The 18,826-nt window shown below is 37.3% G+C and overlaps 1 protein-coding gene and 1 long non-coding RNA gene across 2 annotated transcripts in view; one reads left to right on the top strand and one right to left on the bottom strand.

The window, feature by feature from the left end:
- LOC138437393 (uncharacterized) overlaps positions 1-18,826 on the top strand; it is a 58,779-nt gene that overhangs the window by 23,213 nt on the left and 16,740 nt on the right. The window lies entirely within an intron of this gene.
- Positions 1-18,826, bottom strand: part of PTPRR (protein tyrosine phosphatase receptor type R) — a 278,629-nt gene that overhangs the window by 244,139 nt on the left and 15,664 nt on the right. Inside the window, exon 2 of the mRNA XM_069584641.1 lies at positions 6,892-7,190. Coding sequence (XP_069440742.1) covers positions 6,892-7,190 — 299 coding nt within the window. The remainder of the gene's footprint in view (positions 1-6,891; positions 7,191-18,826) is intronic.

Below are 18,826 nucleotides of genomic sequence, written 5' to 3'. Positions count from 1 at the left end.
CCATGGAGTTGCAAACAGAAATAACTGAGTGGCTGAACAACAACAACAACAAAAATAATGCTGTATAGTTATTAATATGAAGATATATCATGGAATTTCATAGTTTATGCAATACAAACTAAGCAAAAAATTTGACAAAATCTTACATATCCTGATTGCATATTTGGTAAAAAAGATCTATATCCATATATATTGAAAAGATCATATAGATAGACACATATATCAAGACAACACTGTTATCTGCTCAGGATTATTTTTACTTCCTCTTTTTTCCTTCTCTATATTTCTAAATATTCTGAAATGCTATGAAAATATATTACTTCTGGAGTTAAAACAAAAACATTACTAAATATCCAATGTCCAATTAGTATGATAATTAAATCAGTTCTCGTAAGACTTCCCATCATTCTAATGTTGGGTCTAAATGATCCAAAACAAACAGATGTACTGAGTGGCCCAGTGTTGAAACTTCACATAGATGTTGCCTAAGCTTGACCTCTATCATTTCCAAAATGTGTTCCAGCATTCTCCTTGCTGCTTTAGTAGCTAGAAATGGAGAAAAGCAACAGATGGTGACAGCTGTGACTGTCAGGGTGCCAACCTCGAGAATGGAATTTCTACTTCAGGATGATTTTGCAGGGGTACAATAATATCTGGAGAATCTAGGCAAAAAGCTTTCCAAAATGCAAATGTTTGGGATTTTAAAAGAAAGGCAATTATGTAAGATCTTATAGTTTAATATGAAGGCTTTTGTTTCAGAAAAGAGTAAAAAGTTAACTAAATATCTGAAGTAGACTGCAGAATTTCTTTTACTAGACTTTCTTAAAATCTAATGTTACATTATAATTCATTTTATATTATTATCTGTGGAGCGGATCTTTTACCTTTTAACCTCTGGCTCCAACATGAACATCTAGCTATCAATGAATGTATTTTCAGAGTATAAAAATTAACATTATCATTAGCTTAAATAAAATGTAATTCATAAAGTCACATTCTCTATTAGGAAAATTTACAGTACTTTCCCAAAGCAAACCAAATAACTTCTGTTAAAAATGAAAATGTTTGAGTTTTAAAGTCAGGCAAATTTGAATTAGCACCTTTTATTAATTGTATAACTTGGAGAAACATTGATTTAGGGTTTTGATTTTTTTGCCTGTAAATTGCCACCAATCATGAGGGCTCTTTTTTAAGGCTCAAAGATTCTTTATTGACACAGTTTCTTCCCCTTTTATGATATATGATGCAATTTCTGCAGTCATATGGTTTTAGCACACAGCTGCCTTTCCTGAAGTTTATATGTCATCTTTCTGGAAGTTTACGGGTAGAGTACATAATAAGCAATAGCATAATAAAAAGATTCTCCAATTTTGCTTTGAAGATTGTGGCACCCATGCTCTAAGAGAGTCCCCAGTGATTTCAAGCCTTCTGCAGTTTCATCCATGAAAAGGCGGATAAGACCTAGCAACCGATTATTTTTTAAAATGTATTTCATTAAAAGTCACATAATATAAAACATATATATTAACCATCTGTAACTACATTTTGGACTTCCCAGTGGCTCATTGGTAAAGAATCTGCCTGCCAATGCAGGAAATGTAGGAGACATGGGTTCGATTCCTTGTCTAGGAAGATCACCTGGAGAAGGAAATAGCAACCCACTCCAGTATTCTTGCCTGGAAAATTCCATGGACAAAGGAGCTTGGCAGGCTACAGTCCATGGGGTTGCAAAGAGCTGGACACCACTGAGCACACACAGCACAACACAGCACTACCATAAATAAAATAGATGGTAAAAATATGCTGTATGACTCAAGGAACTCAAACCAGGGCTCTGTAACAAACTAGAGGAGTGGGATGGGGTGGGCGGTGGGAGGGAGGCTAAGATGGAGGGGACATATGTACATCTATGTCTGATTCATGTTGATGTATGGCAGAAACCAACATAATATTGTAAAGCAATTATCCCTCAGTTAAAAATAAAGTAAAAAAAGCTCAACATTAAAAAAAAAAAAACATGGTAGAGATTTTTCTTTGAGTTTTTTTATATTCATTTTCTTTAGGAACTTGGGACTAGTTCTCAGGACTGTATTGGAAGATGTTACATTGCATTAGGCTTATGTCTGCATCTATTTAATATTTTGGACTTGGTACTTACTATCAGACCCTGAACATGCTTGACACACAATAATTTGTAATTTTCCCTAAGCCTGCATTTGCTTCCCACCTTCTGTGAGCTTGCCCACCATGACCATCACTCCACTGTCTGCAATCACTTAGCCCATGCGTGAATGCAGCCATCTTGGTCCCCACCATATAAGCAGTCACTATCAAGAAGTATGGAGAAGGAAATGGTAACCCACTCCAGTATTCTTGCTTGGAGAATCCCAGGGATGGAGGAGCCTGGTGGGCTTCCATCTATGGGGTTGCACAGAGTCGGACACGACTGAAGCGACTTAGCAGCAGCAACAGCAGCATCAAGAAGTATGGGCTTCTCAGATGGTGCTAGTGGTAAGGAATCTAACTGCCAACCCAAGAGACACGAGACACAGGTTTGATCCCTGGGTTAAGAAGATGCCCTGGCGGGGGAAATGGCAACCCATTCCAGTATTCTTGCCTGGAGAATTCCATGGAGAGAGGAGCCTGACAGGCTACAGTTCATGGGGTTGCAAAAGACTTGGACACTACTGAGGAACCAAGCATGCATACACGCATCAAGAACTATACAGGCTAGAGTGGTTTTCATAAGTTCAGAACCTTTTGGGATAAAATATCCTGGGTCCAAAAGATTGCGCTAAATCATAGTCCTCATAGGCAAAAAATCTGAGTGTTAGGACATAGCCCAAGCACCTTTATTTAATTTTATTCTACATCAGTGTATTTGTTGCTTGTTTGGGCTATTGTCAGTGTGACTTTAGTCACATATTTTTTGGTACAAGAATCATATTCTTGAGGACAAGTTGTAAGCTGTCATATCCTCATTATTTCTTGACGGCACTATCATGTCTTAATAAAAACTGAAGTCCAGGTCTTCTGCTTTCTCATACATTTAGCTGCTCTCTGGCATCTATTCTGCCTTTACTTGTTAAGAGTGTCCCAGTTTTTATCAGGTAACCTCCCCTCTTGTAAACAGATGGTGGGTTTTTAGGGATGCTCTACGGGTGAGGCATATGGTTTTAGTTTGAGATAATGTGCCTTATTTCATTAGCTGGCCACAAACTGTTCAGGGATGAAGTAAGTAAGTAACTTAATTTAGTCAATAGTCTGGGTAATGGTCTGGGTGAGTGGTGAGTGAGACAGGAAGCTTCGGGATTCTAGGAATCCCATAGAGACCATCTTGGGCTCCTGGAGACTCTCCATCGTCTTATGTGCTCACAAAAGTCTCCCCACTGCCCCAAGAACTGCCGCTATATCTTCTCCTCCTCCTCTCCCTCCCTCCCCTCCTTTCTCCCTCCTTTTCTCCCCTCCTTTCTTCCTGTTACTCTCAGTTTCTTCCTCTCCTGTCCTCTCTCCTCCCCTTCTTCATCCCCTTCTCTTCCTCCTTCTCCTATCTCTTTTCCTTCCCCCAAATCCATTCTGTGGAGTAAGCCATAATCTTACTAAATAATCCCCACCCTGTATATTCCAAAACCTTCCTATTCCCCAGTCTTCTCATACTTTGCCCAAGCTAAAACCTTCTTCACTCAGCAATCTACGCTGAACTTGCTGAACTGGAAAAGGCTGCATCTTCTACGCTTCCATTTCCCCTCACACCCTGACTTCCCTCTTTCTTAATGTGGTAGCCTTGTGACCTGATGTATATTGATGGAATTCTCAGCACATGTTTGGCTAGAGCCACTTTTTTTTTTTTTACTCCTACCACAGCCTTGACCTTGAGGATATTCATATTTCCTCTGTGTACAAAAATCTGAACAGCTTCTTAATTGAGCTTCTGGAACATAGTTAGCATGCTTTAGGATAGACATTCTAATTGTGCTGTCCTCTCCCTGGAATAAATAAACTACAGGTTTTCCTGATTATAAAAGAAAGAAAAAAAGGAAAAAAAAATCATTTGGGGACAAATGTTTTCTGAAATGCTTTGTGCCAACAATAGGGAATAAGAAAAATAAGAAGGATACATGCAACTTTCAAGACCTTGTTAAATTTTTTATTTTAAAATTCACGGTCTTAAAGACATCAGGAATAAGTGAAAGAGAAAGAAACAAGTGATCTCTCCCCTGAGCTAGGAAGTCTTAAAAGTTATCTACATGTATATTTTGGAAGTTGGGAGTAGGTTTTTACCCTGGCCGAAAAAAGCTGCAATACTTTTACCCAATTCAGGAATACTCATTGATACTACTCATTTTAGTATAAATTAAGCCACAAAATAATTCTTTGGTATCACTGCAATATTTTATATATATACATATATATATATGCACACACACATATACATGTGTGCAAACATATACCAATTACTCCGCCAAAGTCATTCAGCAGCTGAAATATCTCCCTTTCACTACATATGTTCCATTCCTAACTCTCCTTTCTGTATAGAATGAACCATCAAACCAGCTGATAGTTGATTAAATGTTGACACTCTGCTTTTTGAGCAAGCTGAAAATTATTGATTTATTTAAAAATAACCCTACTTCCTTGGTTTTCCTAGTAAATCACCACGTGCATTAGTAATGTAAGTGGATTACAGGAAACATTAGCACTAGCCATTGTTGTTGCCAGCTACCAGAGCCACAGCGTAGTTAGAGTCTAGACCAAAAGAGGTTAGTGAAGGCTAATGCAGCAGAAGGCTAATGCAGCAAAATTGCCTATTGCCTCCATGTCATCATCACCCCAAAGAAAAAGCACAGCTTCTTCATGGATCTCTAAACCACAGGTGGACTAAATGTGAAATGACTTGCCAGAATTCCTCATTGATGCCTTTTATCCTCCATAATATTAAATTAACTCGACCGTACATGACATCAGAAGATAGAACAAACCTCTTGATCTGTAATTCACAGTGACTTTAAGAGTTGATAACGATGAGTGTATGATGGTCACTAGAGGAAACATCTCTCCCGAGTCCGAGCATTAGCACAGGCATAGAGAGATCCAGCGACATTACTAACATCATTTGTCTTCACTCAACAGACACAGTGCATGGCTTTTACCTTCAGAACATCTGTTACTCATGCAAATGCAGAAACCTTGTCTGAATTTTTCAAGCAGCAAAATGACCCACATTTTTTTCTTAACAAAAGCTCATATTATGTTCTCAGTTTCTGATTTTTTTTCTTTGGTTACCAACATTCGTCCCAGACATTTCCCAACCAAAACAAGAGACTCCATTTCATTTGTAGATACCTCAAATGATGGGTATTTCTAGATGCTCAAAACGATGCCTGGATCATAATAAATATTAAGAGCATGCTAGTTGAAGACATCAATGAATGGATCTTTGATCCTTCATACTTAGTTGTCATATACGCGGTAGATAAAAAAGTAAACAAAAGGAAAAAAAAAGCTTATTAATTTTCATCACATTAGGCTTATAGCTGCTACTGCTGCTAAGTCACTTCAGTCGTGTCCGACTCTGTGTGACCCCATAGACAGGGGCCCACTGTCTCTGGGATTCTCCAGGCAAGAACACTGGAGTGGGTTGCCATTTTCTTCTCCAATGCATGAAAGTGAAAAGCGAAAGTGAAGTCGCTCAGTTGTGCCCGACTCTTAGCAACCCCATGGACTGCAGCCCACCAGGCTCCTCCGTCCATGGGATTTTCCAGGCAAGAGTACTGGAGTGGGGTGCCATTGCCTTCTTCTCTCTCTAGGCTTATAGAGAGGTTGCCAAAATGCAAACATGGTTTCACTGAATCATCTTGCCTTAAAAGTCAACATATTTGGTTATGTTTGGAGACAGAAATGCAATCAACACTCATTTAGCTACTACTTTGTGGTTTTAATGTGAATCCTTCTACCGTAATTTTAAACTTGAGAGGGACTGTAGTCCAAATGCTCTGTCAACCTTAGCGTAAGTTTATGATACTTCCAGAAACTGGGAACCTCTGGTGTAGGTTACAAGTCTTAAGAATGCAAACAATGGACCCACTACATCACCTTGATTAATAAAAGGTGATGGTTGTTCAGTGATATTAGGAATATTATCCATCAAATACTTCCCAACCACTTTATCTATTCCAGTTAGAAAACTCCCCTCCTTCATCATCACTTCTTCCCTTTCAGGGTCCCTTCACTTCTTACCATTTGAGTCAAGTGACCAGAAGATCTTTAATAAATACTATGTATATATATGGGCTTTCTTGGTGGCTCAGTGGTGGAAACCACCTGCCAATGCATGAGGTGCAGATTTGATTCTTAAGTTGGAAAGACCCCCTGGAGAAGCAAACAGCAACCCACTCCAGTATTGCCTGGAAAATCCCATGGACAGAGGAGCATGGTGGGCTACAGCCCACGAGGTTGCGAAAGAGTCAGAAATGACTTAAGGACTAAGCAACAACAACAATTTATATATATAAACTGAGACTCCATCTACTTAGAGCAAAGTATCACAGAAGGCGGGAGGCTTAGTGCAGGATATGATCCAAAACTGCAGGATACGAACCAACATAAGACCTCCTAATACAGTTTTTTGTTCAAATTATTAAGTACCTACTGTGCACCTTGCATTGGGCTGTGCAGAGAAGATACAGACAGAGTTTCTTATTTAATGAGCCTACATTCAAGACGAAGCCAACAGATAATAATCAGTTAACAAAAAGGAAACACCAGAGAATAAGAAATGCTATGGTAAATAGTTATTGAGATCCAGTGACAACTCGTCACCATTAAGCTTCATTTGTTTGAAAGCATCAACCACAGAGGAAAGCATCAGCATCAGTTAAATGCAGTACTTACCACCACAATCACATTTGCTGCTGGGACTGGGCGGTTTTCCACTTCAAGGTCTTGACCAGCCATGGCCAGCAGATTGAGAGACGGGTCATATGCAGGTTTAGGAAATGCTGAATTAACAATTTGGTGGTGTTTGCCTATTTGAGCTTCAGAAGAGGAATGGTAGTTATATTTGTGTGTCTTTTGTGGAGCTATATCCAAGCTCTTCTCAATGTCTTGTGAGTGGTGATAAATGAATGCTGGCTTCCCATTCTTCCTCTGACGAATTGCCCAAAAGTGATCATTATTTCTTGCAAGGCATCCTGAAAGGGGGAAGAAGTAGAAGCAAAAGTCAAAGACCTTCTTCACTGAGCTGAATAGACTATCTGATAAAGAGAATTAACCTGTTTAAGACTTGTGAAGGCTTTAGATCAGTTACTCTTCATTTTCATCCCTACTCCATTATCCCCAATAAAGAGAACACACTTGGTGGTATGGAGGCATGTCAGAGCTTTTGGGTACACAGAAGGGTAGAGTTTGAAGAAGTCCTATATTTCAGATATTCTAAAGCATCTTTTAGTCAGGAATTTCCTCCTTTATCTAAATGCACGGCTCTAACACCTTGTTGAGCAACTCTTCCTGGATGTCCTACCTATTCCTCAAATGACAACCCTCTATATAATATTTAAGCTTTCCTCCCTTTAATCAATAGCATTTCATACAATTCTTATTTCATACTTCTTTTATCCTGCTGATATTTTATAATCAACTATGTGTAATTTTTAATACTTGTAGACTATTTGAAGTTGACTAACGGCAGAAGTCTGAGTATACTCATTGTGGTAGCAACTCCCAGTTGTATAATAATATCCATTCTTCACTTCTTACTTAGTAATATGGCCATCCCGATAAAGTAATACATTCTCTTTTTTTTCATCTGTTATGCAAATATCCATTGACTTGAATGGCTCTTTTGTTCTTTTTATCATCAGCCACGGAAACAGATAACATATACATGTGAGTCTAAAGAGTATCACTAGGTCACATGCCAATTAGAAAAGCAAGCTTAAGATCTTCTATATAAGACGACAAGCAGATTGAACAAATCACAACATAATAATGCCACCCACATTGTACCTAGCAACCTAGGCACCACAGATTTTCGCTTAGGATGCCTATGGCAACAATAAGCTGTAAAAATGCTCTCCCCAGGAGATGACATCCCTCTTTTTATAAGAATTCTGGGGTGTCTTGAATTCTTACCAAATATTTATAGTAGAGAAATTGCTAGTTTTTATAGCTTTCTTTTCCATCCAGCCTCTGTGACCAGCATGTATTTACAGCACTTTCAGTAACGTTATTTCACCATTATGCTCTCAACTCGCACTTAGAGATAAGAAGACAGGTTATTTTTTTCAGGAAGCTCAACTGCATTCACCATGATGTAATTGTTTGGAAATCATTGGGTCCCAGTGCCTTCAGGCTTTTAGATCATTCCAATCACAATTAAATTCCGTGTGAATTCTGAGACAGTATAGAAACTAATCTTCCTGTCTTCAATCCTCAGCATGCTGAATAGACTGTAACTTTTTAGAAAAAGAAATCAATTTACTATAATTCACCAACAATGATGATTAGACAGTATGACCTTGAAATAACTATCAACTTTGTTTCTCTGAATGAAGTAGGAATTCCTCAGATTTGGAAATGACACTGTCATTAGGAACATATATAAATGAATATGGTCCTTCACTGTTAATATTCTTGTTGTGCTTTATTAATTGAGAATGGTGATAAAATGTTTTAGAGATATATTAACTTTCTGACCACAAATGTTTGTTTAAATTTTACTGAAAGTGATTTAATAAATTATATAGTAGTGTCCTACAGTAGGGGTCCCCAGCCTCCAGGATCTAATACCTGATGATATAAAGTAGAGCTGATGTAACAATAACAGAAATAAAGTACACAATAAATGTAATGCACTTGAATCATCCCCAAACCATCCCCCATGAGGCCTGTCCATGGAAAAACTCTCTTCCACGAAAAACTGATCCCTGGTGCCAAAAGGCTGGGGGCTACTGTCCTACAGTGTTTCCATACTATAGGTGAAGTTTCCTCCCTCCCCTCTTAGAGGACTGAGTCTGACATTGTAAAGAGCAACAACGGAGTGGTCACCTTAAGGTTAAGAAACAGAATGGAGATACTATTTTTATCTTAGCTGACTTTGTAAACATGCCTCAGTTAAAGATGGTCCCTTGTTTCAGAAAAGGCATATTGCACACTTGAATGAATTTAGGTTTCTCACCTGAGGGATTTGTTCTCCTACCAAAAAGAGGGATTATAACCCTATCTAACAAGATAGTGCTATAGAAAGGCATGTTAATTAGAAAATTAACATGCAAAAAAGATTGGAAGTCCTTGCAAGATTTGGGAAGAGAAAAAAGGGGGGAAAAAACACAAAACATGGTAGGGGATGGCGAAGAGTTTCACTAAAAGAAGTAGCTCAGAAGATCAGAAAATGCAGATTTATGAGAAGGGGAAAAATTAATGAAGAGCTGAGAAATTTATCTTCAGTCTTTCTTTTTATATGACATCAGGCTTCCCTGATGACTCAGTGGGTAAAGAATCCACCTGCAATGCACAAGACACAGGAGACGCAGGTTCGATCCTGAGAAGGAAATGGCAGCTCAGTCCAGCATTCTTGCCTGAAAAATCCCATGGACAGAGGAGCCTGGCAGGCTATGGTCCAGAGGATCACAAAGAGTTGGACACAACTGAGTGGCTAAACACACAAAATGTGATATCAATAGAATAGGTGATATCAATAGAATAGGTGAGTCCAACTAATAAGGTCTCTTGTACGAAAATAGGCCTACAGAGAAAGATGAAAAATATCTAATTTTAAGTGCAATTGAAACACAACTAGAATCTCCCAGCCCTATCCAGTTATAAATGTGAAAAGACTCAGTCCTGCCTTGTCCCTGAGTAATGAGAACCAAGCTGGCATCACTATTAGGAACCCCACCAAAGACATTAGGAAAGAAAAAGTTTTTCAAAGTGTTATGCTTAGATCCCTGCATCAAAATTACCTGGGATGTTAAGACTCAGATCCCCATATCGCAGACTCTTTGGAAAGGTAACTTACAAATCTGGATTTCTAATCAAAATTTTCTCACATTCCAACTCTGAAGTTGAGGACCACTGAGTTAGTATTTGGGATAAGTTTTATTTTTTTGTCTTCAAATGTTACCTCTCTATCACCTCCTTCACTTCAACATTATGACTATATTCAGGTAAACATTTTGGAAATTTTAAGATTCAGATGTCTATTAAAGATCAAAGTGGAGATGTTGAATTAGAAATTTAATAAGTATATACTTCATGGTTGGAGAGAGACATATTCGTAAATCATCCAGTATGGATAAAATTTAAAGCCAAGTGACTGGAGATTCCTTGAAAAGAGAAGAGTATATAGGACAGAGCTCATGGTAGAATTACAATATTTAGAGTCAAGAAGCTGAATGAAATAGAGCCAACAGTGACAAATGAGAAGGAACGGTAGTGAAGAAGGAGGAAAATCAAGGAAGAGTAATTCCTAGAAGATTAAGAAAGAAAATGCTTTAGAACCTGTATGTATTATAAGGTCTTAGGAGCAACTGAAAAATCAATCTTATAGTGATGTCTCTAGAAACTTGAATATAAATGGAATTTCCATGTGTTTCCAAGTAAGGTAAGTCCCACTGAAGACATACTTATTGACTTAAAAAAATTACAAAGCACATAGGGATTACCGCCATGAGAGAAGGTCAGAAGATGGAGAAGTGGGTAGATTCTTAACTAAGAAAGAAAAAATGAAAGAGAAAATTGAAGGGGGCTTCAAAATAAGTTAATTAAAACATCCAAATAGAAAAGAAAATAAGAATAAGGGATTTGAGGGAAAGAGAACTGGCATGTTTCAATTCAAGCGAAAATCATAGAAATGAAAAATATTGTAACTGAAGAAATGCAATACATGGGTTAAACAATAGACTAGACACCACTGAATAGAGAATTGGTAAGTTGGAAAGGTTTAGGTAATAATTCAGAAAGCAGCACAGAGAAATTAAGAGTGGAAATAAGAAAAAGAAGATTCCTTTGGGACTCTAAGACCCATACCTACTGGCATTCATGCTCATTAAGAGTGAGTGAGACCTCGCTTGTGATGGGATGTCCTTTCTGTGATTCGGCTAAAAAAAGATGACTTCTGTGCTGCTGGGAGACTCCTTTTGACTTTGATGAAGCAAGTTGTTGGAGAGGTCCACGTGAAGAAGGAGGCTTCTAGCCAAAATCCAAGGAAGAATTGAGGCTCTCAGTTGCAACAGCGATTAAGGAACTGAATCCTGTCAGCAATCATGTAAATAAAGTGAGTGAGGTGAAGTCGCTCAGTCGTGTCCTACTCTTTGCGACCCCATGGACTGTAGCCTACCACGCTCCTCTGTCCATGAGATTTTCCAGGCAAGAGCACTGGAGTGGGGTGCCATAAGCTTGGAAGCAAATCTGTCCTCAGGTGAGCCTTCACCTAGGAGCCTAGCTCAGGCCAACACTTTAACTGAAGTCTAATGAGAGACCTTGAAGCGGAAGTCTCCGGTAAGCCATGGCCAAATTTCTGCCTCACAGAAACTGAGAAATGCTAAATATGTGTTGTTTTAATTTGCTAAATTTTATAGCAATTTGTTATGCAGTGATAGGAAACTAATGCCAAGACACTGAGTGATTTTTGAGGATAACATGGTACATTGCAAAATACCTTTAATAGCATTTAAAAAATGAAACATTAGGAAATTGAACACTTTATAAAAGTTAAAGAGGGAAGTGATAATGTAAAATTTATATTTCTCAGAGATCACTCTGGCTGTACAATAAAATGGACTGGGAGGAAGCAAAAGTAAGTGCTAATGTACTGGGTAAAATATTTTAGATGACAATAGAATAGCCCAGACAAGGTGGCAGGCAGTAGGAAGACAAAGCAGAGGTGAATTTCAGAAGCCTTAAGATATAGGAATTGATGAAAAAATAAAAAGGAATAAATTCGGTAATTGAGTTAATGTAGGAAGGAACGAACAGTGGATATTTTAGAATAATTCTATTTCCAGTTGGCAATTCAACATATAAGGGTGTCCTTTATTGAGACAGGGAAATGTGATTCTGTAGTGCCTACAATATATAGAAATGGAAACATCTAGAAAGAAATTACATTTATATGGAACCCAGGAGAAAGTGCTGGACTAAAGATAAATACTGGAAAACCATAAGCATACTCAAGGAAAAGTGAGTGCCAGAATGATGAGACTACCTTGCGGAATGAGAAGAACTATGAGTCTACAGCAAAGATTCAGAAGAAGCCACATTAAAGGAATATTTGGAGGGAGAAGAAGAAAAATTAGAGATTGTGGAAGTATGGAAGTCATGGAAAGAGTGTACCAAGGGGTCTGTGATTGGCAGTGTCCAGTGTCACTCACAGTCTGAGAGTTGAAACAACTCTGAACACTTGCATAGGATTTACTGACCAAAACTTCATCAATGGACAGCTGACCCTGGATATTCAGAGCACCAGACTCCACATGGAAAAGCTCTGGGTATAGCATTAGAAATACAAACCATCCTCCACTGTTGAGTCTTTGAAAAATAATAAAGTAATTTTTAAGGACTTAAAAGGTTAAGGAAGATTCTGAGCCTGGATAAGATGGAGCAAACACACTCTGTCTTGTTAACTATAATAAACAGAGCTATAAAATCTAAACAAAATGTATAAAACAGCTTTCTGAGGACTCTGGGAAGTAAACAGTAGCAGAGCAATTAGGGATGATGAACAGAATTCAAAATTCGTCTCTCCTTGCCTCCAGTATTCTCTAGCCAACCCACAGTGTACACCAGAGTATAGACAAGGATAACTCCAGGAGAAGATACAACACCATAATTTGTGAGACACAGTCAAAGCAGTGCTTAGAGGAAAGCTCACAGCATAAATGTTTGTATTAGAAAAGAAGAGAGGTCTCCAATCAATAATCAAAGCCCCTACTTTAGGAAACCAGGAAAACAAAAAGAGCAAAATAAATGTAAAGTATGCAAAGGAAAAGAAATTAAGAAGTTAAAATGAGAAATAATTATACTGAAAATAGGAAACAATAAAGAAAATCAATGAAACAAAAGTTTATTCTTTGAAAACATCAATAAATTGATAAAACTCTAGCAAGACTGACAAATAGAGAAGACACAGATTGCCAGCACCAGATGAAAGAAAGAATATCACTACATACCCAGTAGACACGAAAAGGATAAGGAGAAAATAAATGCGTACAACTCTTTGCATCTATATTTAACAAGTTAGATGAAATGACCAATTCAAACCCTAGAAAATAATGAAACTCACACAAGAAATATGTTACCTAAATTGTCCTAAAATTATAACAGAAATTGAATTCCTATTTTTCTCTTATGAAAAAGAAATCTTCAAGATCAAATGGTTTCACTGGCAAATTGAAACACTTAAAAAATTAACTTCATTTATATATAACCTCTCCCAGAAAATAGAAGAAAAAAGAACACTCCTCAAAGCACCTTATGAGGCCAAAATTACTCTGATAACAAAACCAGAAAAAGACCCTACTAAAAAAGAAAACTAAAGACCAAATATTGCTCATGAATATATATGGAAAAATCCTCAACATATTAGCAAATTGAATGCAGAAATATAAAAGATAATACATAACCAAGTAAGGCTTATCCTGGGAATGTAAGGCTGCTTTAATATTTAAAAAGCAATCAACCTAATCCATCATATTGACAGTCTAATGAAGGAAAACCATATTATCATACCAACTGATGCAGAAAGAGCATTTGACAAAATTCATATCAACTTACAGTGAAAAAAAATAAGCAGACCAGAAATAGAAGGGAACTTCTTTAAACTCGTAAAAGACACCTACACAAAAACTCACAGCTAACAATAGGTTTACCTTCCCTCTCTTAAGAATAGAGAACAAGACAATGACACTCATCACTTCTATACAACACTATACTGCATGAAAGTCCTATTTATTGCCAGTAAACAAAGAAAAGAAGTAAAAGGCACATACAGTGGAGAAGAAAAAGTAAAATTGTTCTATTTGTGGGAAGGATGATTGTCTATCTATAAAATCCTAAGGAACTCATCAAAATTTTGATACCACGGGTGAGTTTAGCAAGTGAATAGACTGTAATATTAACCTATGAAATCAATGGCATTTCTATAAGCTAGCAATGTACAACTGAACACTGAATTTTAAAAAATATTTACAAGAGTTATAGAAAAGAAAATACTTAGGTATAACTCTAACAAAATATGTACAGGATATATCTAGTGAAAACTACAAAACGCTGAGAAAGTAAAACAAAAAGAACTGAAGAGACATACTGTGTTCATGAATTGGAAGACTTTATATAATGAAGATTTAATTATCCCCAACGGCAATAAAAATTCAAGCAAAACTCTACACATATAATAGATTGATTCTAAAGTAGAACAAGCAATTTTAAATGAAGAATAAATGTGACAGAATACTACAGTCCAATTCTAGGACTTACAATAAAGCTACAGTAATCAATATAATGGAGTATTAGCAAAGAAAAAGGTAGATAAATCAGTGAGACAAAACTGAGTTCAAAAACAGATTGATGCATGGCAAAACCCACCACAATAGTGTAAAGTAGTTAGTCTCCAATTAAAATTAATTAATTAAAACAGATCCAGAGAAAATGTCACCACTTGATTTTTTTATAAATATGTAAAAACAATAAAGGATAGTTTTTTTTTCAAAATTGCATTGGAACAATCGGACATTCATTTGTAACAAAATGAGTCTTTATACAAACTTCAGAGAAATGAACTTAATAAAGATCACAGATCCAAATATAACGTACAACTATAATACTTCTAGAAGAAAATACAGGAGAAAATCTTTATAACTAGGGTTAGGCAGAAAATTCTTAGAGATGTCACCAAAATCACAATCCATAAGAGAAAAAGAATTGATCAATCGGACTGGATTGAAACAAAAAAATTTTTGCTCTGTTTAAGACACTGTTAAGAGAATGAAGCAGCAAGCTAAAGAGTGGCAAAAAATAATTGCAAATCATATATCCAACAAGGGACTTGTAATAAGAAAAAATAAAGAACTCAAGAAATTTAACAGTAGGAAAACAAACCAATTTAGAACTAGGCTAAAGATTTGAACAGACACAAAGTCAAAGATACATGAATGGCAAAGAGGCACATGAATATTACCCCAGTAATGAAATGCATATTAAAACTGTGATATGATAACACTACATATCTCTTAGAATTGCTAAAATGAAAAATACTAACAATACTCAGATAGTAAACAAACTTTTGCAGCAACTCTATGCATAATTGCATATGAGTGGAATATAAAGTGTAATCAACTAAAATGTCCTTCAATTGATGAATGGAAAGCAAACTGATACATCTATACAATGGAACATTGCTCATCAATTTAAAAAAATGAATTATTGATCTGCAAAACAATTTGGATTACCCTCAAAGGCATTAGGCTGAGGAAAGGAAGACAATTGCAGAAAGTCCATTTATAGAACATTCTTGAAAAGCAAAAACTAATACTGAAAAGAAAAAACTAGATCAATGATTATTAGGTTATCAGTTGAGAAGCAGGGGGAGTAGAATGAAGGAGTTCTTTGGAGTGACTGAACTTTTCTGTATACAATATGATTACATGAATCTATAGATAAGTTAAAATTCATTGCAGTATACTCCAAATAAAGGCAATAGATTATGCCATATTATGCTTTGTAAGCTACCTTTTTCACTCAATACTGTATCAAAACATCTTTTCTCATCACTAAATGTTTATCTATCTCATTAACAATAATTGATAATGTAAAGACAGTAATTTCAGAGTTGGGGGGGGGACAAAGCTAGGTGTAATTGGATTGAGGATCATTTGGGAGATAAATGAGAAATAACATGTATAACAACTCTTGTAACAAACTTCAGTGTGATAAGAGAGTTCAGTTCAGTTCAGTTGCTCAGTCATGTCCAACTCTTTGCGACCCCATGAATCGCAGCACGTCAGGCCTCCCTGTCCATCACCATCTCCCAGAGTTCACTCAGATTCACGTCCATCGAGTCCATGATGCCATCCAGCCATCTCATCCTCTGTCATCTCCTTCTCCTCCTGCCCCCAATTCCTTCCAGCATCAGAGTCTTTTCCAATGAGTCAACTCTTCTCATGAGATGGCCAACGTACTGGAGTTTCAGCTTTAGCATCATTCCTTCCAAAGAAATCCCAGGGCTGATCTCCTTCAGAATGGACTGGGTGGATCTCCTTGCAGTCCAAGGGACTCTCAAGAGTCTTCTCCAACACCACAGTTCAAAAGCATCAATTGTTCAGCACTCAGCCTTCTTCACAGTCCAACTCTCATATCCATACACGACCACAGGAAAAACCATAGCCTTGACTAGACTCTGGACCTTAGTGGGCAAAGTAATGTCTCTGCTTTTGAATATGCTATCTAGGTTGATCATAGCTTTCCTTCCAAGGAGTAAGCGTCTTTTAATTTCATGGCTGCAGTCACCATCTGCAGTGATTTTGGAGCCCCCCAAAATAAAGTCTGACACTGTTTCCACTGTTTCCACATCTATTTGCCATGAAGTGATGGGACTGGATGCCATGATCTTTGTTTTCTGAATGTTGAGCTTTAAGCCAACTTTTTCACTCTCCTCTTTCACTTTCATCAAGAGGCTTTTTAGTTCCTCTTCACTTTCTGCCATAAGGGTGGTGTCATCTGCATATCTGAGGTTATTGATATTTCTCCTGGCAATCTTGATTCCAGCTTGTGTTTCTTCCAGTCCAGCGTTTCTCATGATGTACTCTGCATTTAAGTTAAATAAGCAGGGTGACAATATACAGCCTTGACATACTCCTTTTCCTATTTGGAACCAGTCTATTGTTCCATGTCCAGTTCTAACTGTTACTTCCTGACCTGCATATAAGTTTCTCAAGAGGCAGGTTAGGTGGTCTGGTATTCCCATCTCTCTCAGAATTGTTCACAGTTTATTGTGATCCACACAGTCAAAGGCTTTGGCATAGTCAATAAAGCAGAAATAGATGTTTTTCTGGAACGCTCTTGCTTTTTCCATGATCCAGCGGATGTTGGCAATTTGATCTCTGTTTCCTCTGCCTTTTCTAAAACCAGCTTGAACATCTGGAAGTTCATGGTTCACATATTGCTGAAGCCTGGCTTGGAGAATTTTGAGCATTAATTTACTAGCATGTGAGATGAGTGCAATTGTGTGGTAGTTTGAGCATTCTTTGGCATTGCCTTTCTTTGGGATTGGAATGAAAACTGACCTTTTCCAGTCCTGTGGCTACTGCTGAGATAAGAGAGTAGCAGTGTATTAATACACAGAAAGGGAAAGTAGGGTTGAGGGATTTTTTTTTTTTTTTCACTATAGGAGAGGTCTGAATACATTTAATCCTTAAAGGGAAAGAGCTAGTTGAGAAGGAGTGGTTGGAAATATCACTAAAAGAAAAACAGATGGAAAAATCAGTAGACTGAGCCTCCCAAGCAGACTGGAGGAGTTGGGATCCAGAGTACCATCAGGGGGATGAGCCTTGGATTGGAGGGAGGTATTTTTTCCATTATAATATGGGGATTCAGGAGAGGCAGGAAGATGAAGGATGTTAATGGATCTGGCAGTGGAAATTGAGCAAGTTTTCTTCTGACAGTTTCTATTTTCTCCATGAAGGAGATGAAGCTATCTCATAAGAGAGAGAGGATGAGAGAGTGAAGATTGGAGATTCCAGGAGAATTGAGGAGGACTGAAAAAACGTCTTGTAAGGAATGAAAAAGAAAGTAGATATAAGATGAGTAGTAGGATTCTTCATCTTCACTGAGAGCTCAGTGACAATTTTTTCTGTTTCTAAGGGACAGAGCTCCCTGACAGAATAGTGATTAGCTCGTCGAAGATACTTAACTGCATTTAAAATAAAAGTACCTTTATCATAGGAATGGCATTTACAGGACAATAACCAGTTTTGATGGTCATAAAATTCCACAATTGAAATTTCATTCTGGATATGACCCTGATAATCTCTGAAGAGATCCATAACAAAGGAAAGAGAAAATATGTAAAATCATGATGTGATTTTATGATTATGTACATTATGATTCATTATTTCAAAATCAACTTTAGTAACTCTGGATGCATAAGGTAGAATGGCCTCACATACACTCTCTCAGAATAAATCCTATGGATGGCAGCTGTTTAAATCAGTGTCAGTGACTTGGGAAAGGAACAAAGGATGAAACAGTGGTCACCAAAGAGACCTAAAAAAGTGAACAATCAAAAAAGGGCAACTTTGTTTTCTGATCATTTTGTAAAAGGACAATCATTGTTTTTCAAGGATTGCCAGCACTTTCTTCTCTAGAAAGGAGATGCAAATGGATAACATCAAGGAAGTCCCTTGGGAATTTCTACATGAGATATGACAAGGTTCTCATTTGATTTGTAAATGCCTCTCAGGAAAAGTTAAAAATAGATAAGTACCAGTAAAAGTTTACTTAGAAAATGCCAATTAATAGAATTGAGAAAGGAAAGAAACATCCTTTTAAAAAGAAGCAATGTTTAAGAGAAAAGAGATGTAGACTGTATCTTTAACACCCACCATACCCTGTGTATCAGAACTTGAGTTATGGGTCCTCAACCTCTCTGAGCCTCAGTTTTGATCCCTGGGTTGGGAAGATCCCCTGGAGAAGGAAATGGCAATCCACTCCAGGACTATTGCCTGGAAAATCCCATGGACAGAGGAGCCTGGTAGGCTACAGTCCATATCAGTTAGATTTCCCATGGTGCTGATTTTTCTCTATAAGGAGGATTTTCAGAAGTGCTATCCTTGGA

This window comes from Ovis canadensis, chromosome 3, assembly GCF_042477335.2.
Source record: "Ovis canadensis isolate MfBH-ARS-UI-01 breed Bighorn chromosome 3, ARS-UI_OviCan_v2, whole genome shotgun sequence".
Classification (NCBI taxonomy): domain Eukaryota; kingdom Metazoa; phylum Chordata; class Mammalia; order Artiodactyla; family Bovidae; genus Ovis; species Ovis canadensis.
The sequence above is the reverse complement of the archived record's forward strand: the minus strand, read 5'-3'. Positions and strand labels throughout refer to the sequence as shown.